Genomic DNA, 24,718 nt, shown 5'->3' with positions numbered 1-24,718 from the left:
CCTATTAGCTACACATCACCATCATGCATTAATAACGGCTGAAAAGTCAAACATGATGGGGATGTGCAGGCAACGGGGGAGCCCTTTCACCTCTTTTTTGCAAGGGCTCCCTTCAGTCAAGAATTAAAGGAGAAGTGATGTATTCGCCAGAGAGCCCTCTCCATCACATGAGAAGGATTGAAGGGACTAGGGGTGTCAATTTTGGCTCGGGCTCGGAGGCTCGCTCGAGCTCGGCTCGAAAAAAGCTCGGCTCGAGCTCGGCTCGAATCCTTAACGAGCCGAGCCGAGCCCGAGTTAGGCCAGGCTCGGCTCGGCTCGGCTCGTTAAAGCTCGTAAAGTAAACATAATATGAAAAAGCAAAAATAACGTACTGATGGTAGGGGAGGGTAGGTATGTTCTGTCAACATCACCGCAAATCAAACGGTTCAAAATTAATTTTTTTTCGTAATTGTCATAATTTTTATCATTTTTTGCTATTTATTTATTAATTCTCATAACATAGTACCTGTTCTTCGTAATTTTTCATTTCAAACTATATATAAATCAGCTATTTTACATTTTCAAAAGTAATGATTACTTTTTTTTTTACTTTTGCTACGAACCTTTACCTTTGCTACCACCATTTGCCATATGCGAAACTCGATAAACCCAAGCTCGTGAGCGGCTCGCGAGCCTGACCGAGCCTGCCCGAGCCGAGCCGAGTCCGAGCCTAGTATTTGAGCTTAACGAGCCGAGCCGAGCCTGGCCAAGCTCGGCTCGTTTACACCCCTAGAAGGGACCTGATTACCCTATTACAGAAGTGATGTATTCGCCAGACAGCCCTCTCCATCACATGAGAAGGATTGAAGGGACCTGATTGCCCTAGTACAGAAGTGATGTATTCACCAGACAGCCCTCTCCATCACATGAGAAGGATTGAAGGGACCTGATTGCCCTAGTACAGAAGTGATGTATTCGCCAGACAGCCCTCTCCATCACATGAGAAGGATTGAAGGGACCTGATTGCCCTAGTTCACTGAACCTGGTTGTCCCAAGTAATAAAAAGGGGCGCATTTATCATTTCCCTTATTAATTAATATAGACACACTTAAAAGTATACATGACACCCTTGTAAATTTATTCTATACATCAATCAGTTAGACAGTTAGTAAAAGCAAATCAAATGGAATGATATATTAGCTCCTTTGCTTCCCCAGGCCACTCCATTGTAGTGTACAATTTTTTTTGATGGGCAATGATCAGTCATGAATAGACTAGAGGGGGTGGCCAATGGGAAGAAAAGGGGATGAATATTTCACTTCCCCTCCAATAATGGAGACTTGGTTTGATCCTTCTTCATGGGATGAGCCTGACCGTCCAATCTTTAGAGGGACAATAAACTGTAGGACAAGTATAGATCGAAGGGGCCAATTTACGTTGGGGTGATATAAATGAATGGTTTGGATCTTTGAAGGAGGGCCCACCGAACATTTTGAGCAAATGCACACAGGAATAGACCTGGCAAAAAGTGACCCGGACCCGCGGGTCCACCCGGCCCGTCAAAAGTGGGCCGGGTCGGGTGGACCCGCGGGTGCCCGTAGAAAAGTTAAAAGCGTGTTTTTTCTTGGTAATTGTCATATTTTACTACATCATTTTGGTATTTTTTAGGTAATTTTTCTACTTGTGTCCTTTTTACGGTAATATTTCATTTCAAACTTAGTTAATTCTGAGAATCTTGCAAAATCCGTAATGATTACTTCTCTTATTGCTAGCAACCTTTGCCCAGACTGTACTTCACCCAATCTTTGCAGCAAAGGAGAGGCTACAAGCCGAAAAATAGCCCAGGAGAAGGTGGCTAGTAAATCCCTAAATAAATAAAAAAAACTCTTAAAAAATACGTAAAAAATCCGGGTGACCCGCGGGTCGACCCGGCCCGACCCGCCCGTTTGCCAGGTCTACACAGGAACGAGAGGACATCACATAAAATCTCATCTTTGTGTGGTATAGATAGTTTATGACTAGTGTTCCTACTTCCTAGTTTTAATAGGTGTACACTTATCGTTGATTGAATTTATAGGTCGGTCGGCCCATTAGTTTATTATTAGAATGATTGCCTAACGCCCTAAAGTTTCAATTAGATGATTAGTAATGTATGGATTTGAATGATTTTTGGGTCTCCAGTGACGGGGCCATCAGCTGGAAAATAGACCTTCCACCTACAAAATAGAACCAAGACCAACTTAAGCAGTTATAATCCTAAGGCCATCTCTGGCAACCATGAGTTTTTCTTACCTTACCAAAGTGTTGAAAGATGGAGTAGGGAGAGAATTCTGAGGGCATGAGTGACGAGATGATGAGAACTGGCTAAAAAATGAGGAAAACTAAAACTCTATTTTCAGTAGAGCATTTCTTCTCCCTGTTTTTTTAGCCAATTTTCACACACTTCTCACTCATGCACTCCCAATTCTCCACCTCTCCCAACCCATCACTTGATAAAACAATATTCCATGGAAAAAATTTCCATGGCATGGCTGCCAAACATGGCCTAACTGAAAATTATACGTTGCAGAATATTCCTGAAGTCTTTGCATTCTCCATACAGAAAAATAACCACTATGACTCTAAAATGAGAAGACACCAGACTAGAAGGTGAGCTTCTCGTCAAACGAATGAACATCAGGATATACAGTTCTCCACTTTGCCGACTATTCTGATTATGAAACTCACACTCCTTTGGTACAATTAATCGTCAACATCTTATAGCTTCGACAAAAATGTTTACCAATTTTGCCTCAGCAAAATAGATAGCCAGGTCCACAAGGTGCAAGGAAAGTGGCCGTCAAGGCGAAGACCAATACAACTAAACAACACTTTTAATTACATCGATCTTGAAGGTACAAGAATATCTTAATCTACATTCTCATTACCTGATCCGAGAATTCCAATGTGCTTACCAGAAATCTCATGACCCAGAAGCTCATTCTAGGTACAAATCTTGTGATTTGTGCATTGGATTAACATTTGATCCCTCTTCGGAAGCATCAAAACTCTGTAATTAGCAATCGATTAGTGAACCGTTGTGAACAGTTGCGCACACAGATAGGCTTCAAAAGTAAAGGATGCCGATGTCAACTGAACAATGCTTCCTGTAATTAGAAGGCATATATGCAACCCAGTTTACTGAAACATGGTTTGCAGAGAAGAAATGGTGTACACTGAGGAATTTCATGGGATGATTTCAGGCAGTAAAAGGTAGCGGAAGTGAGAATCAAATGAAAGGATGCCACAATTACGTGAGCTGAGAAAGCTCTGGCGCCTCTCTGATATGCATTTTTCTACATAGACAGCTTGCTGAGGAGGAAGGAAATGGGAGATCCAGACGGCTAAATTGGCATCATCAACAAAGCCTCGGGCAAAGCAGTGTAGCATCTTTGGCACCAGAAGCTTCCCTTTGCTGCTCACTCCAACCGAAGCTCGTACAAAGTCACGTTGAGCTTCTTGAAGCTCCTCCTCTACATTTCCAGGAGTGTAGATCCTTACCTAAAATTCGATACTGTGCATTTTAGATCTATTATCATACAAATAAGAATCACATGATTATGAATCAATTTTACATTTTGAGAGGAAGTCAATATATTTACAATGATGTAGCGGGACGGATACACACATGTTTGGGGTCTTACTCTTTAGTTCAATAGTTCTCAAGTTACCTTTCTGGTTGAACCCCTGGAGTGACTAAGGCAGGCACTCGACCGATGTCTAAACTGTGTAAATGGGATTTGCCTTCCCACCCATTTGTTTTGGTACGATCTATGCCAGTCGAACAAATCCATGAAGAACAGTCTTGATAAAAGAGATGGGTGGGGAGCACAAAAATAAGCTAAACTATTATATTTTTACAGTTTGCGTAAGATTCGACACCGATCGATTCGCAAAACAGGCAATAATTAAATAAATTCATTTGTAGAATCAGCAGCTGGGATCCAAGAGAAGTATTATTTACAGGGCATTTGATTCAATTATTTAGAGAGAGAGAGAGAGAGAGAGAGGATTAAGAATTTATCAGAAATTATTTGCTTGACGTTAGTTGCATAATATTTATCACAAATGCATTGCATTATATATCAGTTGATATGTCAAGTACCAGATGATCATTTGAACTAGCTTCATTAATGAATAAACAGTCAAATAAAGCAATGCAAGTGTGGAGGCATGCATCAACTTTACCGCAGGGGAAGAGTACATTCCACAGCTAAGAGCAAACATTGCAAGTGGTTCAGTGTCATCAATTGAGAACTTCTTTTGCTCCTCTGATATCTTCAACTTGTGAAGGGCAAGAAGCAATGCCTGAGAATTGCAGGCTTGAGATATTAACAAAAATCATGTTTTAAAAAGATCCCAAGAAGAATATAAGGAAATAATAATATAGAAGTGAGTCAGATAATAATGCCAAAATAGAAGTCCCATACAGTTTGTGGCCGATGGAGTGGTGGCTTCATCTTCAAGATTGCATATTCGATAGATGCAGCATTGAATGAATGCCCCCCAACTGTGTATGCTGCCTGAAAACAAAAGACAAACAGCGAGTACATAACTAGACAAAATCAAGGCAAAAATACAACATTGTCATTTCATAACATGTTTCTTGCTTTGCTTCCCTTTTATGAAACAAGGCAAAAACTGGCATGGATAAAAACCACAGAAAAAATCTTTCACATGCTAACAAAATGAGGAAAACGACAATGATTTACACAGGAAAGGAATAAGAAAGAAGATAGCCGACCAAGCAATTACTTAATCAGAGTGTGCTAAGTGCTGTCCATCATAGTTGCCAAAAATCTGATCCTATTATTGTGTTCCTAAGCAGCCAATTCACTTGGGAGTTTCAAGGCTTTAAATTTCGGTTTTGGTTTTGATTTCAGTCCCCACGGAAGCAGAAATGTATCGATTTCAGTTAGAAACAAAATCACAGAAATATATATATATATATATATATATATATATATATATATATATATATATATATATATGAGGAATAAGAGTGTGCGCTCGACCGCACCAAGCTTAGGTACGGTCGAGGGCCAAAAACTCATGTGGGCCCACATTGTTAGGATGGCCCAAAGCATTCATTTGCAAGACCCCATCATAGATAGGGTGTGTACAAAAAATCAGCTCCATAGGATCATCCTAACCCTTCCAAAAGTGGAGGGCAAAATGGACAGACACCGTTTGCCACAAATTTGCCCATTTTTGCCCTCCACTTTTGGAGGGGTAAGGATGATCCAATGGAGCTGACTTTTTGTACACACCCTCTCTATGATAGGGCCTTGCAAATGAATGGTTTTGATCACTACAAAAAGTGTGGGACCCATGTGTTTAGGCCCTCGACCGCACCTAAGCTTAGGTGCGGTCGACCGCACACTCTTATTCCTCTATATATATATATATATATATATATATATATACATAAATTATAGAATTTTAAGATGAAAACTTCAGGAAATGCTAGAATAAGCACAAATACACACCTACAAAGTACAAACCATCACATAAGACAGCTGTCCATAATGTTTTAACATCAGATATGCGTAACAATAATATATAACACTGATTATAGTTACAATTTGTATAAATATAATTATGAGAAAATACTAATATAGTATAGCACTAATACACTGACGATTTTGGTTTCGGTATGCGTTTCAGTTCCAGAATGTTTTTCGGTGGGGATAGAAACGGAAACATTTTTGTTGTTTTGTGTCAGTTTCGGTGAAAAATTAAACCCATGGGAAGTTTAGCCACATTGACTTTGTTTGGTGTTACATAGGTTTTTCACTGACTTAAACACGTCACATATGCAACTGAAAGACTGACTTCCAGGATGAGTATGCGTTATACTGGTGTGCATAAGAAATCCAAAACAGGGCTGGTTTCCATGTAACAATAATCTCTCCACCAACAGATGCACAATGCGATGCACCTATGTTACAAGGACACCAGTTCTGTTAAAATCTTAGACAAGCATCTCCAGCTATTTAAATGAAACCTTAATTTATATTCCATTTTTTTCTCTTAATTTATCTTTTATTCTGTTTTTCTTCTTAGAAATAAATATGGTACAAAGAACCCTCCATTACATAGCAAAAAAAAAAGAAAGAAGAAAAAAATATGCTCCAATGAAAGCACACTCAACCAAAAACAAGTGGGATTACTGCTTGTATCTCAGTTTGGTAATGCAATTGAAACTGCACTTTTCTTCAAGCAAACTATTTAAGGCATGAGTATCAAAACTACTATTCAAGAAAACCAAGAACTGTGAAACAGGAGCAAAAAATGCAGTGCGTGTTTAAAAGCTAAACCTTCTGCATCAAAGAGAAAAGCTTCAACTCGCTTCTTGGAACTCCATATGCCAAGTAAGCCTGGAAGGAATTCAGATATCAGACAACTTAAATTTAAATCAATCATATTTTCCCATTTGATTTTTCTTCCTTTCTTGAATGAACCTAGTCTTGTTTTGGAATTGCCTAAGCACACTATAGTCATGAGACTTGAGAACATACATGCATGATCAATGCGTTATATAAGTTGATCCAGAAAGCCAGCTTCTCATTTCTGCTCATGTGGGCTGGGTTCACTTTTGCCAACTGCTCAACCAGCGATCTGTACCTCAAAACAGAAAAAAAAATATCAGTTCAAAATCAACCCAAGACCCGTACAAAGAAACCATGCATTTATAATGAAGCTAGTATGCCAAGTTCTAGAGGGCATCTTTATGAAGTATGCCAAAGCTATGCAACAAGGGCACTCAACTCTGCCAGAAAAGGCCAGTTCAGACACATAATTGCGGGATAAACATGTGTCAACATGGCCATCAAGATTTTTTTTTAAATATTCATTTTTTCATTTGCTACCACTGGGATCATTTGCCAATACATAATTTTAACGTGTCTTTTCCATATATGTATAGAGTTTTGCTAGGAAAACACACTGTATTTCCAGAAAGGGACACATGGTGATTTTTATGCCACATCACCAGTGTCCCAATGTCATCCGATGTGAACATTGTCAGAACCTATTTTTTGTGTGCTGACACCATTATTAAATGTGTGTGTGCGTGTATATTTCCGCAACTTTAGTAAGAATATCGTGAATCATTAAATCTATAAGATACTTTACGAATGTAAGTTGAAGTGGAAGGACAATCCATCCCAAAACACCCAAGAAAAGATAGGTTGGACAGAGTTTTACCTGAATCTCCTTAGTGTCCCTGCAGCATATTCCAGCTGCTTCTTACCCACTGACATCCAAGAAACCTCAATTGCTAAACCATAGCTTCCGATGTCCGCCCAACTTAGTTTCCCACGAACTTTGTAGGGATCAAAGACATTCTCAGAGGCCAACACCTCGCTACTACACTGCAAATCAACTTGCGGGCTCCGAACCCATGATGCATCCGTTGAGGGTTCAGATAGTGACCACAAAGATGAATTGGAAAGATGCCCAGGGGGAGATGTAGAGCTGAGGCTCTCCAATGTGGATGGTTTGGATGAAATTGTGGAAGAATCTGCTAGGGAGATAAATATGTTTTTCATACACCGGACCATCTCTTCAGATAGCTGATTAGGGTTATTCCAGAGGCCCCTAATCAGCATGTTTTTATTAAGCTTCCCAATAGCTATATGGTGAAACACTTCTCTTGATGCTTTCATGTCTTCAATGCATGTGGCACAACCTGACGTCTTCTGATGCAAAGTATCAAATATTAGATGATATTTTTTCAAAATTTTCAGAGAAAAAGTGTAATTACTAGCTTCCATCCTCTAGACTTTAGATGAAAATAAGTAGAGAAAGGAGGCAAATTTAAGGACCCTAGAACCTTGGTTTTTCCAAAATGAAAACACTCAATATTTAGGTTTTCTTAAATCAAACCATTAAATGTTGCTTTCAAATGACGTTAGGTATTCATGACAAGTCCAAATGTTGTCTCAGTTAGAGATAAGTAATATAGGAGTAGTTCTACAATACGGCAAGAATTTATGTGAAATTTTCGTGTACAACGACAAGCCTTTCCTCACGGCAACTAAGGACAAACCCACCCAGTCATGCCATCACAAATCTTGCCATGACACAAGCAAGGGGATGACCCTATATTCATTGTGATTCCATTCTTATGCTTGTGTTTATACTTTAGAAGCATGTATTTCATCATACAAGCCTATCTTCAAAACCAAAGTTTACTTGGTAAAAAAAAGCACTTAGAACAAAAAAATTCAGTCACTGATTTCTGCACAAGAAATTTCCAACATCAACCCCCGTCATTCAGTCAATGGCTTAATCGAAGGATAAGAGTTTCAAAAAAAAAAAATCACTCTAATTTTTAAACTAAATTTCTAGCACAAGGGAAACTAACAGATACCTCTGTTGTTGAGCACGCACTAGAGGTGCTACCGCCAATTTCGCATTGCAGATCTGATCGCTTCTGGCATGACACTTCTTCAGATGTATGATGCAGTTCAGATATGGAATGATTCGAACCCCTGAAAGAAGATGAGACCTGAACAGTGCAGGTGAAAAGTCATGTTCAGTCTCTGATTACGATTGAAACGGGACAGAAATAAAGGCATCATTAGACAATAAAAATAGCTCTATCAACAAAATTCCTCCCTACCTTGTTTTATCATGTTTTTTGGTGTCCCTTAAAATGACTCAGTTTCAAATATTCTGGCAACCTAGATAGCCAGCACATATGTGAAGTGCACCAATGCGTAAGGCAACATGGAAAGCACTAATAGGGACTCACAAAACCACCCATGGTGGTGAAAAGCACTAATAGGGACTAGATGAATAGCACCCCACAGATGCCAAAGGCTTTTGATAATATTTGAAGAAAATACAGATGATTTGTATGCAGAAACACATAAAATTGTGAGATGTAGAAAAGGTAAGAATAACCCTGCTGATAAAACATATACCAAAACAAGTGAGAACAATAAAGATTAAAGGTACTCTTCACCATGGCTTTCTTTCGGTAGAGCAGGTGCATGTATTATACTCATAAAATCCAGTAGGTGGAACAGGAATTATATAACAGAGAAGACGGCATACCGATGGTTTCACACTATCAGGGGAGCATAGATACAGGGACTGAGAAGGTGAATGTTTCAAGCGGTACTCCACAAGCCTGCGTTCATTCCTTTCTTGACTAAGCTGAAAATGCAAAGAAACCATCTGTTGTTCGAGCTTTGAAACTGTAACCTCCATGGTGGCAATATTAGACAAGAGTTCCTGAGCCTGTGAATTGAATGAAGTAATGTTATTCCCAACGAAAAGATAAATCAAGAGAAAAGTCCCACCCGTCCTATAGAATTGGAGTGACCAAGTGGATTAGATGACCAACCAAATTAGAGTGATAAATTGACCATATAAGCAATGTGAATTACTATTTACGGTAGGGTAGAAGTGTTACTATTTATATTGTATTTTCTTTTTATATTATTTCTCTAATAATTGATTTACGAGTTATGTAAGTTAAATCAGTTATCAATAAAGACAACTGTGTGTGGGAAATAGATAATTCTTCTTCCACAATTCCTATACTCTAACATGGGAAAGTCTAGACTTAAATTTGTGGACTTCCATAACTTGCGGTATGACCTAAAGCCGTTAAGAAAGAAAAACACCTGGTTTGGACACAATCAAAAGATTCTGGGGGCACTTGGTTTCAGTAGACATCTCCATGCATAGGATCAATGCATCCTTTTAGCATTTTTTCATGTTTCATATAAGATTAAATCAACGTTTAGAATTCTCAATATATTTGTCGAGGGTGACGTACAGAAAAATGTGGAAACTATACCATACCTCTCCATTTTATTCTATAGAAACGGCAAGGTGCACATAACCATATTGTGTTAATAGTATTCATATTAATGAAAACAAGATGCTTGTAGTACATGCATGAAATTTTGAACAATGTCCGTATGGAACTGCCATATGTGTAGAAAGATTGGATTCTAGACGCTACTGTAAAATTGTGGAGCCAAGATTTTAGACATAAATAAAATATTAGGCATACTTTGTCATTTTGTCAATGAATTGTTTCAGTGCCATTAGAAAGTTTAAGAAATTTCATGACATTTCCAAACATAACATTAGTATCATATTCCGTAGTTCAAACTATAAACAAAACAGAATCCATAAAATTAACATCTTACATCTGGTGGGAGGCATGATAAAGTGGATAATGTTACAGCATGATCGACAGCATTTTCAAGGACCACACGCAACTGCATCTCTTCATGTAGTTGTTGTTGCAATATTTCCACCTGTAATACCTTGACTTGTATTAGCTAACAGCATAAAGACTGATTAAAGAACGTGTTTGAACATTTGAAATTATAATTATGAATAGGGAGGAATGAATACAGAAGGGATGCTTGTAACACCCGTCAAAATAGTAGAAGCATGATACATTCCAGTCACAACTGAGCCAAGGTTATAAATTCCGGTTTCGGTTTCTGTCACCTCGGAAACAGAAACGTTGCGGTTTCGGTTGGAAATTTCAGTGGAAATCCTATCAAATTACGGAAACATGTGCAAATGGTAGAATTTTAAGATTAAATTCCTGGAAATGCTAGAATTAGCACAAATACACACTTTGAAATCATCACATGAGCAAGACAAGCATCGATTATGGTTTAATAACATTGAACACCTAGTGAAATGAGCTGATAATTAAGTGCACACCACATTTCACATGTAATTCATATTTGTACATAATACATAAACTATATTTCACATGCAATTCATATAAATATAATTATACAGCACATACTGATTTAGCATGATACTAATGCACATACGATTTTGGTTTTGATCTGTGCTTCGATTCTGGCTGGTTCCGGTGGGGAGGGAACCAGAAACATGTTGTTTCGTAACAGTTTCAGTGAAAATTTAACAATATGAATGAAGCCCTTGTATCTTCTATCAATTCCATTTACAGGAGTCAAAATAAATTTTGCGAGCACCACAAAATTTAACCTCTGTGGCTCAGTTGACTGCCTTGTAACTGATGCAGTCAGTCACATCTCTTAGGCTATATGCATGTATGTACAGTTGGAATATCAAGTTAATTGTTTCACCCCTAAAATAACATTACAACTTAAAATTGTGCTAATGAGTTCTTATAAGGACGTGCTTCATTGTGGTATATGCCATAACAATGATGATAAACAAGTTTTATGACATCATAACCTAGAATTGTATCTTCTCTATTCAATTGATGGGGATTAGCATATGTAATAGATGCATTTCTATGCAAATTTCAATGCAACAATTTTCTTCATTAAGAATGGGAAGAGATTAATTTCAAATAAAGTATGAATCGGTTACTTCCAGAACAACATTTTAGCGAACAGAATGACAGAAAAAAGACAGACCAAACATTGAGGGGAAAACTATACAAGCATTCTATGTATTGGAACGGGAGCTGATTCTCATGTAATGCACAGCGATCAAACTTCTAGCCAGCATATCACCATAGATGATTTAAATGGTGCTTATGCTGTTTGTTATAGCATGTGTCATTTTACATGTGTATAATTGGATGTCAAATGCATCATCACGTAAACCCCATTCCTCATAAAAAATGGCACAATCCCTTTGTTTAGGATAACATCTCACAAGTGCTTGGCGGCATCCTCTTCCACTTCAGATAATACTCCTAGAACCAATTACTGATAGTATGAACTCATCAAGACCACATTTAACTTGATCAGTTTTGGAATTTCTAAATCAGAAAACTGAAATTTCATAATACAATCACTGAATGAGTTGGAATCCAATCTATTAATGTTCGGCAAAAGAAGGATAATGGGATAGAAAAATCAACAGAACTATTTGATCACATATGGATCAAGAGAGTCTCCTTCAAATAAAATCCAACCAATAATCCAACGACCTGAGAAATTTAAAAAAAAATACCCAAAACCCGCAAGCCTGGTAATTAAAGATTTGGAGTTCACAAACATGACGAACTGAGGGAGCAAGTAAATTTAATCACAAGCACAACTCTCTTCTATCCTCTTTCTCTTTTATATGATTAAAAACTTTTCAAAATGTATCATTGGGACAGTGCAACACTACATGTAAGTCTTGCAATTCAAAATTACAAAGGAATGAAAAATGAAGTTTTTACAATAACAAAATAATGGATTACTGTTATGCTGGTGAAAGATAATCTTATTTGGTTTAAGAAGATAAAACAGCACAAAGATACAGCCATGACCCCTTAATGCCTCTAACCAAGATAAACTCACATCCTGCTCAAGCTGGAATCTATAAGGACAAATGCTGTTGCTTTTATCACATGTTCCAAGCCTTCCAACTTCTCCACTAGAATGGATCGCCTGAACAGTGGAAGGAAGAATAAATTAAAAAGCCACAGAAGTTATAAAATACTGGTCATACCATAATTAAAGCAAGTTAATCATTGTAACAGAAGTTTTAGCATCCAATTGACACACTTGAAAAGTTCCAACTGTCAAAAAAAAAGTGAGACTCAAGAAAATGACTATTTAAAATATATAGCATAGATGTCATATTTATCAATCTTGATAACGTAGTATCAGAAGAACAATTAGCGTTAAATGATAAGCATGTCATTGTCAGCCATAAGAAACCGAGATCAGTCCATTATGCTCTAATATACACGTGGCTACATTGTTGGGGTGTCATGACCATACATAGGATGGGCCTACTGCGGATGGGCGTACCATAGATGGGCCATGGTACAAAAAATCGCACTGATCAAGCAATATTGACCAGGTGATAGTGATGCTCAACTGGTTGGTTAAAAGAAAACATGGTCAACAGTCCACATTTAATGGGGAAAAGTCCACCAATTAAACAGTTACAAACATTTGAACAGTGTTTTAATTTACTATCATGCAACTATAATAGGCTCAGTCATATGAACAATCAGGATCCTCTGACCATACAGTCGGAACAATGAGGATCCTCTGACCATACAGTCAGATATATGGTGGTGATGTACTGATGTACGACAAACACATCCAACTTTGTCACAGCTGATCAGAAACAAACTCTTATATGATGATTAGACAAATTAACTGGCAACCTAAAATAATAGTAGATACAACATATGCAAATCCTTAGCAGGTATCAAAATTATCAAAGGTGGAAAAAAATAAAACTAACAAACAGAGTAATCAGGTATACGATACACCACCAATTAGTCCGAGTGTTTAAATCAGTGCCTACAATTAGTCCTCAACTCTTCATCTGTAATCCAAAACTCAAACTTGGTTTCAAGCGTGGTCTTTCCGCTTTCAAACTCAACTCAGCCAAGTTAATGAAAAAATCATCAATGTTAGGCAGGAAATATGAATTGATCATTGACTCCACCAACATTTATAAGATAAGAGTTTGGGGATGGTAAGAGACAGGAAAACTGGGCAAAGCCGGCTGGGATCCAAATCAATAGGCAAGTTTTTTAGCATTGCTCTTCATGCCCAGCTTTCTAAACATGAATATTTTTCTCTGAGATGATTGAAAAAATAAAAAAACTGCAAAAATAATCCGTCCAATACTGACCTCTGACTTGAAGGAGTGGTCACTCCCATTTTCCTCCCAAATGGTGGACTGAATTTCTTGATTACAAAGTTTCTCCGAGGTCTGTAAACATTTTGGGAGTGAACCGATTCTGCAGAAAAAAAATATCTATATAAGTTAAAGAAAATTTGTCCAAAGTCCAGAGAATGGCCCAAACAGAAAAGTGAACTGAAATAGATCTAGCAGCAGAATTGTTCTAAAAGAAGTGAACAGGATAGAAATAATAGCAGTGCAACAGAGAAGCTAGCCTGAACAATAGCAAGAATGGAATACTTACAAGTTCATTGAGAACTGCATGGCAGGTGAGTCACACGTTACATAATCATGGAATGAACCGCTTATGCAAATCATCCAAGAATTGCTGAATTATTCTGGTGTTTGAAAATAACAGAAACATATAAGCTCGACTACCCACTACTAAGATAATTAAGCATATCAGAAAATAGCAATCTCCTTCACTTTCATCAGATTGGCAAAATACTCCAGATTTTTATAGAAAGAATGAAATATGTAACAAAATCCAGTTATCAGCCCTCGGGAAATACAGAATAAACTGCAAGTTTCTCTCCCAAACATTTGTTCACATGGAACACTTGCCTTCGTTCTACCCAAAGCACATCAATTACGGAAAAGATGAGACACCAATCAGGGAAAATCCATGGTACTTTAAAGACAAGACACGATGAGATGGATACCCAGAAAAAACACTGTAACGCTTGTGAGCAATAATCCAAACAAAGTCACGAATGCACAGCTACCAGTCATTTTCATTTCCCACATCAGCATCAAACGATGCTGAGGTTATACCATTTATCAATTCCACAAATAATCATTTTCAATTTTAAAAACAAGCGACAAATCCCAACATTTGAAAATAAGACAAAAGAGTCATCAGAAACCAAAAGCTTGAACTATAGCCCATAGTCTGCCTTCTAAGAAAGAAGAGTAAATAAAAGGAGGATAAAAATTCATGAAAAGTGTATGAAAACAAAATGTGGGGTTCACCACATAGGATGTTGGATTTGAAACAGATAGCATACTTACCATCAAAATCCTAAAATGTTGAAAGGATATGCCGAAGAGACATGAGCTTCTAATTAAATTAGGGAGAGGTAAAAAGGGAAGATATTAGAGATTGAAACTTGAAAGGGGACAAAAAGGGAGGCTCACAAAGCTATGCTAACTTCAATGCCAAAGATCACTAGGTAAGAAAATGAGGAAATACAGGTCTGAAAGGGCCTCACCTCTGCCAAAATCCAAAACTATACTTTCTTACAAAAGCAAAATTACCCACAACTTTTATAAATGGGATGAAGAAAATGCAATTCTCCATTTTTAAGAAAAAGTACCCTTTTTCACAAACGTGTCTCCCATGGATGTAAAAGTAAATAAAATGTTACCTAATTTTTACAAGTTGAAAGCCTCCGAAATATGACCAGACAGCAAGAAAAAATCAAACCTTTCGTTTGTGCTCCTTAGGACCAAAAAAAAAAAAAAAAAAGTTCCTAGCTGAAGGGGAAAATCAGCTCCAAAGCTACTTCTGTTGCAAGATGAAAAAAATCCGAAAATACACTGTTAAAACAAACATTTAAAAAACAAAAAAAAAGTTCTTTCCCTCCTTCCATCCCTTGCCAAACCAGAAGGTAGGAAAGAGGAGACAATCAACTCCATAACCACAACTGAAAGTTCGAAAATCTGACAAAAAAAAAACTTAAAAATAAAGAGTTTCTGCATATTCGTTTCTGTTTGGAAAGCGAATGAAAAATCGACCTCAAAAAACAGGCTGAAAGCATTCCTCCGTACAATATCAAAAGGCAGACAAAAAGGGAAAAAAGAACCTACTTCGCAGCTATTTGCCTATTTCAACCTAGAAATGGGAAAAAGCTGATCTCAAATACCTTATAAATAGATCCTGCATTCAAAATCTCTTTTATTGCTCCGTGTAGAGGAGGTTCGAAGAGGGGAAAAAAGGTAGAAAAAACGACTTTGAAGCTACTGCTACTAAAAGATCGAAATCTGACGAGAAATACATAGAAAAAGGCTTCTTTTATCAAGAGAATGAAGAATCGAACTCAAACATTGATCCGTACAAAATCAGAGGCAGAAAAAAAGAGAAAAATCAACATCAAAGCAATTCAAATCAGGAGATCAAAAAGATCCTGACTTCAAATACCTTCAAAAACAGATTCTGCATACGTAAGTCTCAGTTTTGCAGAGAGAATGAAGAGTCTACCTCAAGAAAAACGTCCAAAACGATCGTGCATAAGAAAATCAATTTCAAAGCTACCTAATCCAAAATTCAAATCTCAAACATTCAAACAAACAACAAAATAAGGCCAGATCTCTTGTCTATAAAGGTCATAAAACCGAAAAATCCGCAAATTTTTTTGAAATATCCTTACTCAAATCGCAAGAGGCCAAATTTAGCTACAACAAACAGTCACTGAATCAATGACTCGAGATTCTGAAAAAAAAACAAAAGAAAGAAAACGAAAAAAGAAGAAAAACATGCTACCTTAGCTACATGAATCGAGAATTCAAAAAAATAGAAAAATAATAGACAAAAGAATCTGACAGTACTTCCAAAACACAAAGAACTGAAAAAACCTCTCTTTCTGTCCTTTTCTCTCTGTCTATTAGTGCCCTAGCGATGCTTTTTTACCTTCGCGACACTCGAAAAACTCCATTTCTGTGATTTTTGTAGAGCTTCGAAACGGAGAACGATCTTCAGAAAATTAGGGCATGAAATGCCTGGAAATGTATTGTCAAAGTTGATGAAAACGAGAGAGGGAGAGAGAAGGGGGTATAATGGGAATTTCAATGGTTTCAAAAACAGGTAAGTGGGACCCAGAGCACGATGGATCTTACCCGATTATTAAACTCAGTTGACTATGGCCGTGTTCAGTTGGATTCGTTCAGACCCCCAAATAGAGTTGCATAATTAATTAATTAATTTATGGACTGATATCCGCACTACCTGTTTTGATCGTGACACTACTAACTTTGTTTTTAGGGGATTTGCTAGGGACCATGAGGCATTTCGGCTGTTGCATGAGAGAGTAGCCACTTCAGGCTCATGTTTCAGCAGATTTTGTCTTTTTCATTTCATTTGTCTGAGGTGGCTGCTCTCTTAGTCTTATGCAACAGTTGGTCTGCAAAATGCCTTCTGTGATGGTCCCTGACAAATCCCTTGGTATAAACTTTTTTTTAAAGAGAATTGCTACAAATTTTGTCAGGAAGACATTTCATGGCTGACTTTTGCAGTGAGAGAACAGTCACACAGGCTTAAGTTTCAGCAGTTTTTGTCTTATTCATTTAATTCATCTGAGATTGCTGTTCCCTGGTGCAAAAGTCAGCCAAGAAATGCCCTAGAAAATTCCTCTTTTTTTTATTAGTGATTTGCCACCATCGAATGAGGCCTTTCGCACCTGACCTGATGCATGACACCTCACATGAGCTAAATGAATAAGACAAAATCTGAGCATGTGTGGCTGCTCTCACATGCAACAGAAAATCCCTTTTTTAATCGGCATGACTAGAACTTAGCAAGTTATTTAAAATCTTAAAAACCTTAAAAATGTAAACTGAGCATCTCAATAGCTATGGGGAAATGATATATTCGCCCCTTTTCTTACTCGGGCCACCCCTTGTACTGTGAAAGGGTAGTCGTAGATACATTAGAGGGGTTAATCTATGACTTACCTACCTGTTGAATACTGGTGAATATAATTCTTTCATAGCCATTAATATCTAATAAATGTAAATTTGGCTTTAGCTATTGAACATATCTTATATTTTTGAATTTCTTCATATCTATTAAATGCATTACATTGCGAAGAAAGGAAGGAATCTGGAAAGAACAAAGACAGGTGGCTCTCTTGCAGCTCACGCGTACATAATTGAATTGGTGAAACTTTGATCAATAAGGTGTCCCATTAAAAAAAGGGAAGTGATGTAATCACCCCTCGTTCCTCCCAGGCCACCTCACTCTAGTATATCTATGACTACTGTTTTTACACTAAATGGTAGCCCAAAAAAATCTAAACCATTGATTTTGTAAGCATTGATCTTACGGATGGGGGAGTCCATGTTGCATAGGACAAGGATCATCTCTCTTGTCTTGAGGTAGATCACATGGGCGCTTTTGGTTTTGGACTTTAGGAACAGAATGAATCAAAAAAAGATTGGATTCAAAATTAAACATAAATTTGAGTCCAATAATCAGTCTTGGACTCACAATCAGTTCTTAAAATCCAAAACAAGAGATTCCATGGACCCGCCACCAGTTGACACACATCTACTAGTATATAAGCCTTCATTCTGTAAGATATAAGAAAGAAGGCAGAGGATAGGACCCACAGCAAAAATCAAACTTGTAACCAAGTGATCATGGCCTCAGTAACCGTCTTGCCAAGACGTAATTAAATCACGAGCAACTGATCAAGATCAAAATTTATTGAGAAAATCAAAAATGTTTTCTTGCAATCGAAATAGGCCTAGTGGAGGTGCAACTTGGGTAGGGCTCAATCCGATTTTTGGTTCGGTTCGAGTTGGGTAACCTACGGTTGGCAAAAACCAACCCAATTTAATTTTGGGTTGGGTTAGGGTTGGGGCCTTAGGCAACCCGACCTGTCCTCTAATTTTATTCCAATTTTCGAAATCTAAAGGTTACGTTTTTCTATATTTTTCAATGTTTTTTTACTCAGGGAACCTGACACAGCCCTACCCGATTTGGACAAAAAATGGGTTACATAGGCAGGGTTGTACTTGAGAGATATAGAGGTGGGTTAGGTTAGGGTTGACTCTCCTTGACCCTAGGCTCAGGTTGCGTGGGATTAGGGTTCAAGGAATGCTACCTCGGGTTGGGCTAGGGTCAGCGTTGTTGGGACCCGGGTAGAACTCGCCCCTAAAAGCTAGCCTCTAAGGGGAGAGTGCCCAAATTATTATAAGCCCATCCACATCCCTTCACTTTATCACTGTGGGATCTTTTGCTTTTGCGTGGAACCTCCAACAGTCTTCCCCTCCATGCGGAAGCAACGTGGACAATCTTGCCCATCCACGTGGGAACTACGAGATCTTCCCCAAGGAATTTTTCCATCCTCAGAGGTACACCGGGGTTACGACATCCCAGCTCTTATGCCACTTGTTGAGACCCGGGTAAATCTCACATCTAAAAGCTAGCATTTAAGGGGAGGGTGCTAAAATCCTTGCAAGCCCATCCACATCCCTTCACTTTACTGATGTGAGGTGAGATCTTTTGCTTTTGCATGGATCTGAGTTGCACCACTAGGCCGGCCCTAGGAAAACTCCAGAAGTAAAGTCCATTCAAGTCCCCTCTTTCTCACTTTCAAACAATTCTACGAAAAGAAGAATTTTAGCTGAAGCTGACAGTTTACTACGAAAAAATAAGTGGCTACCTGTTAAATGATCCTAGCCATTTATCTATCCGTCCCGTTATGGATAGTCCATGTACCAAAATTTATTTCCATTGGACAATTCCAACCCTATATTTAAATGGTTTGCAACGTTTAACAACTTGGGCTGACTTGTTTTTATACCATGCATTTTTTCCTTGAAAAGTTATGGCATGGCCTAGAAAATTTAAAACGAACGGAGCCTGTAATGGTGGTATACACGGCATCGTACCAACATGCGTTCATTAATTGGGTATGCAAATGCAATAAAATCCTATGACATGGGTTGGTGATTGAAGGATTCGTTTGTCACAGGGTAGTTCTTATCTCTACCCTCCATCTTGGTTGCCACACCTATTTTTTATCGAAGGCAATTTGAGAGAGACAACGTCAAGGTCGAGATATTCGTTGGCTCTGAAGCCTTTAATAGGGACTGATTTTTTAGCACTACTTAACAGTTAACATGGCAAGAGGGAGTGGTAGCAGAACAAAACTTGGCTGCGCAACTTTTCGTAGGAGATTCTTGCCCAACTCCCTAAAATAAAGAGGAAACAAGGGGTGTGGAAATATCACCGTTATCTGCTTGATCTCTTTCTAATCCACTTGGCTAATTTATCTAGTTGCTTCATTTAGCCACTTACGCAATCTACCTCCAAGATGATCCAACGGTGAGATCTTAACCCAATCCAACCGTTGGATCCCACATATTCTAACACATGGGGTGTGAAAAATATAATACCATGGAATTTATATTGCCACACCCTCATTTTAAAGCGTTGCTCAGGAACCTCCTGCGCAACGTTGCGTAGCCAAGTTCTTTTCGTGGTAGCAGGGTGCCAAATAACCTTCTCAGCATTGCCGTGAGTCTGAGTCCCAAGATCCCTACCTCTGGCATCTTCAAATCATTTTCTTATTGGGCATTTTCATCAACAAATTCTTCATCTTAAGCTCCTTGACTTTTCACGATAAGTTGGTATTAAATAATGAAGGCCCGTGTCCAATGAACCTAGACAAGGATTGATATAAATAATCTAAATTTTAATAGATTGGATTTGGACACATCTAACTAGATTCGAAACATGTCCATATCCTAAGGTCTAAAATTATTTTGGATGTAATCCATACTTAGCCACATAAAATCTGATGTAACTTGGGGTGGTTATTCGGTTTAAACCGAACTGAACAGACAGAAATTTGGTAATCGAAATAATTTCGGTAACCAAAACCGAACTGAAATTATTTTGAAACCGAACCGAAACCAAACCGAATAACCGAATTGTGGGAGAAAAAGAGAGAAAAAATCAAAATCTCGGTTTGGATCGGAGGGCTGGATCATCCGATCGAAATGATTTTTTGATCACAACCTAATCAAGTTGTGATCAATCAAATTGATGGTTTTGATCATCCTACGGAGTGCACATATAGCACTTTTTTTTTTTGGAAAAAAATAGTTTTCATCCATAATTTTAGTTATTCGGTCAACCGAATTTTTTTGTTGAGAAAACCGAAACCGAAACCGAATAACGGAATTTCCAAAAAAAAAAAAAACCGAAACCAAACCGAACCGACCAATTCGGTTCCGATTATTCGGTTTTAATCGAATAATGCTCACCCCTAGATGTAACGTCCTCTACCCGAATTGAAGGTATCAATGTATGAAAATACCCACATATTTTCGGTCTTTATGGGTATTCATTAGGGGTATTTTAATAATATTCAAAAAATACTCCAAATAGCAAACAACATTTCACAGAGGTGTGACGCTTGTAAGACCTCAGGGTCTCTGCACTCTGTACGAGTTTGTCACAGAGGACAAAGTGAAGGCCCGTGTTTGATGGATCTAAAGAACCCGAACGTTAATAGCCAACCAAGATATGGGCACATCAACTAAATTCAAAACGTGTCCATTGAATCCTTATCCTAATGTCCGAAATTATTTTGGATTGTAAGCGTGACGAAGCGGAAAATACCTATCTTAGTAATATCTGAAAAATTACTCAAAATAACATATGTACGCTACAATAAGACAGCCTCATTGACTGGGAAAATGGTCGCCCACACCACATGTCTTTTGTTCTTTATTTGTTCAGTCTTGCGGCCATTGTTATAGTGCTATCGGGCAATAGAGATGGATTAATGTAACGATCAAGCATCTACAAAATCAAGATTTCTGCAATATTCATAGAACGATCCTCTCAAATTATTTGATTCAATAAGGCAGGCAAAGAAATAATTTGTGGACAGTTGATAGGTTGAGGCATATTGAAGATTCAACCAATTCATCATTATATTGGACAGCACTCTGCTATTTACTGCAAACATCTATATTTTATCTGCAAGGATTCGTGCATATATGTGGCCACTAGAAAGGATCAAATTCATGTTAGGAAAATGCTGGGTGCTTAGTTTTGGGTTCGAAAATGCCTTTTTAACTGTTGGTTGAGACTGGTAGCTAACCATTTAATGAATATAAATGTAGAATCCATAAGTTTAATTGGGAATTGACAGTTAGCTTATCAGCACTACTGTATTTTGATGAGGGCACTTCTCATTTTATTAAAAGTACGGTATGGGATGATCCAAACAGACCATTAGATGGGCCACGGCCTAAATAGGTTGTGCAACAAAAATCATTTCCATAGGTTGATCCCAACCCTCCGATCTATAAAGGGTTAGGATCAACCCTCTTAACATTCAGATCGGAGGGTTAGGATCAACCTATGGAAATGATTATTGGGGCACAACCTATTTAGGCTGTGGCCCATCTAATGGACGGTTTGGATCATCCTATGGTTCGGACCATACCGTACTTTTAATAAAGTGAGGAGTGCCCTCATCAAAATACAGTAGTGCTGATAACATTTCCCTAAAAAAAGACATATACAAAGATACAAATCCTCTGGGAAACCTTACATGTTGAACTGGCAACATGCAAGGAATTTGGGAAAATTGGGAGTTTGGTACAAACATTTATTGTCTTTTATGGACAGGTTTTAAAATTGTTGAATCAACATTTTCCAAAATTGAACTTGCATTCTCTATTTTAGTTGAAATTCGTCCATCCATCTCCAGTTGCATCAACAATTGAGAAAAAAGCTATCCAAGTAAAATCAACACTAAATCTCAGCTTGCACTGTTTGATTTCCAAACACACACACATAGAGCCATTTGGATACCTGGATTTTAGCGGTGTAAAATTCTAGATTTTATAATCCATTATCCTAAATTTAAGTAAGTAATCCAGGTTTTAGAAATCTCTCCCCCATCCTGAGATTTTTAAAACCTGGAAACATGGAACGATCTCCTACTCTCTCTCTCAATGGAAAGAATGGAGAGAAATCAGAAAATGATGGACGGTCTCCTTCTTTCTCTCGTCTCCCATCCAGGATTTTAAAGAAATCCAAGATTCTAAAATCCGCATATCCAAACGGCAAAGAGAGAGAGAGAGGGAGTGAAGAAAACCCTAGATATAACCAAAATACTTCCATCTCTTAGAAAATGACAAGAATATCCATACCGAGTAGAAAATGACCAAAATACTTGTCTCTTAAGAATACCCAAAATGCCCCTTCTCTTTTTTTTTGAAATGGACCCAAAATGCTCCTATCCCATAGAAAATGATCAAAGTACCCAAAACACCCATATTTTATAAAATCTGACCAAAATAACCTCTTATGATAGAAAATAACCAACCAGAGTATCTCCGTATCATACAATATGACTAAAATATCCTCATCTTTCATTCATTCCTACCTCATAAGGACTGTATGTATTTTGGCCATTTTTATGTGTTAAAGGTTCTTTGGTCATTTTTTATGAGATAGGATACTTGGATTAATTTTCTTTGATAGGATATTTTGGTCATTTTCTATTAGACAAGGCATTTTGTACACTCATATGAGATAAAGGTATTTTTATCATTTTCATATGGTAGGGTAGCCCCTATTGCGGTGAGTGGCATAGATCCAATGGAGCTTCCTTATTGTTGGGCTCTTACAAGTGTTCCCTTTATTTTACCTCAAGATAATGTTCATGAAATTTCCGAAAATTTTAAATTTCAGAAAATTGAATGATGTGAACCAAATAGTTAAAAAATTCCAGAAAAAAAAATCATAAAAAATCAAGAAAAAACATTTTATTGGAAAAAAAAATTCTCCACACAGCCAAATATGTGATGATGGTGACTCCGACTTTATGATTTTTTGCTCTAAGTAAAATAAAATAATTTGAAGGCTAGTGCTACCTCCCATTCTTGAGATTCAACAACTCTTCTTTGAATTGTTCGAAGATACTATGTAACCATTGTAAATCCATGCAAACTTCGCTATCAACCATCTTGTTTAACCCAAGCAAAGAATCCATTCTGATACAAACTGATGCAGTCGCTAATGTATCGAAAGTCAAAATTCAATCACAAGGAAAAAATTTGTAGCATCACTAGTGTAAAATAGAGGAGAAGAGGAAACTCCAAGAATGACCCCTTATGTGGTCATTCACCTCTTTATAATGAGAGAAGAAGAGGTGATAGAAAAAGAGGAAACATAACAATTACACTAAAAATAATCCAAGCAATGAAGTAAAGTCGATGCCAGGGTTGGCCATGCATTGGAATGGAAATGATCCGACTTCTGTTGTGAGTGATTGGGATTCGCACATCGATCTCCTTAGCTCTTTGGGATGGGCCCACTTCCTCTCAATCTCATTATGGATAGCATGGGCCCCCATCAGTAAGTATGTAGTCTTTTACATTTGATTGTGTTTGGAAGTTTCATAATTAGTTCATAAATTATATGCATGTTCAAACTTCAAAGTCATATAAGTCATGTAGTTTCAATTAGTTATAGATCGAGGAGTTGATATTTTCGCTGACCAAACACGGCACTCACGATGCATGCAGTGCTAGAAAAAAAAAAGCAACATTCGCACAGAAAATGGGCAGATGACAAGCAGTAAGCACTGTGTGCACTGCAGTTCATGGTCAGATGATCTGTACTTCGATCCGGTACAAAAAAAAATCGTGCTGATGAAATGAACCTCGACCCAAATGGACAGTTGGGATTTTCGGATTCCAATGATTCAGATCACTTGGGTCTCACACTGTGACAGTGTCGAACAACGATATAGCCTCTAGTTTTTAGTCTACGAGATAATGATCTGGTACCTAGCTGAAGACGGAAGAAATTATCGAGGTTAATAGGGGTGGAAATATCAATTCCTTGGGCGGTTTTTATTCGTTAAGTTGAAAAGATGATGGAAATTTCATAATAATTCCTGGAATGAAGTTGCTGCTTATGTAACATTCGTCTGGATCGTTTTGAAACAGAAGCCGCTAGTAGTAATAGTACAAAAAAAAAAGGCTTTGAACTTCAGTAAATATCCAAAATGCTACCGACTAACAAAAATAGTTTTTCAAAAGATGAAAAAGTGAAAAATGGTATCACTATTCCTAAGTTGGTATTTTCGATATTTCACGTAAAATTAGAGGGCTAGAATTCATAACCGAGGAATCCGTTAAAATAAAATTCCGGCGATCGGCCGGAAAACAAGAGACGATTCCGGCAAGCTCGCCGGGAAATCACGACGAAATTTGTGAAAGCAACACTCCACACACGTACAGATGAAGTCAACATCGAGAATGTCAGAAACCACTCCTTCTTTATTTCCCTTTTAGATTATTTCGCAAAAAGACAAAA

At 37.7% G+C, this 24,718-nt stretch overlaps 1 protein-coding gene across 3 annotated transcripts; it reads right to left on the bottom strand.

Moving 5' to 3' along the window:
• Nucleotides 1-2,711: 2,711 nt before the first annotated feature.
• LOC143850842 (uncharacterized) lies at nucleotides 2,712-16,418 on the bottom strand. 3 transcript variants are annotated; one of them, XM_077360109.1, is made up of 13 exons: nucleotides 16,274-16,418; nucleotides 13,889-13,982; nucleotides 13,594-13,702; nucleotides 12,297-12,386; nucleotides 10,194-10,304; nucleotides 9,085-9,270; nucleotides 8,396-8,533; nucleotides 7,228-7,721; nucleotides 6,540-6,639; nucleotides 6,339-6,398; nucleotides 4,449-4,541; nucleotides 4,207-4,326; nucleotides 2,712-3,519 (listed from the first exon to the last, which is right to left on the bottom strand). In XM_077360109.1, the coding sequence occupies exons 2-13, from the start codon at nucleotides 13,960-13,962 to the stop codon at nucleotides 3,205-3,207; spliced, it is 1,890 nt and encodes a 629-aa protein (XP_077216224.1). In that variant the 5' UTR covers nucleotides 13,963-13,982; nucleotides 16,274-16,418; the 3' UTR covers nucleotides 2,712-3,204. The 3 variants fall into 3 exon arrangements, with proteins under 3 accessions (XP_077216224.1, XP_077216226.1, XP_077216225.1); XM_077360111.1 differs by having other exon boundaries at nucleotides 7,228-7,718; XM_077360110.1 differs by having other exon boundaries at nucleotides 16,219-16,360.
• Nucleotides 16,419-24,718: the final 8,300 nt, after the last annotated feature.

The sequence above is a fragment of the Tasmannia lanceolata genome, unplaced genomic scaffold (genome assembly GCF_043159265.1).
Source record: "Tasmannia lanceolata isolate RefF3 unplaced genomic scaffold, GAP_Taslan_0.1 ptg000018l, whole genome shotgun sequence".
Taxonomy (NCBI): domain Eukaryota; kingdom Viridiplantae; phylum Streptophyta; class Magnoliopsida; order Canellales; family Winteraceae; genus Tasmannia; species Tasmannia lanceolata.
This window is presented reverse-complemented; position numbering and strand designations above follow the sequence as displayed.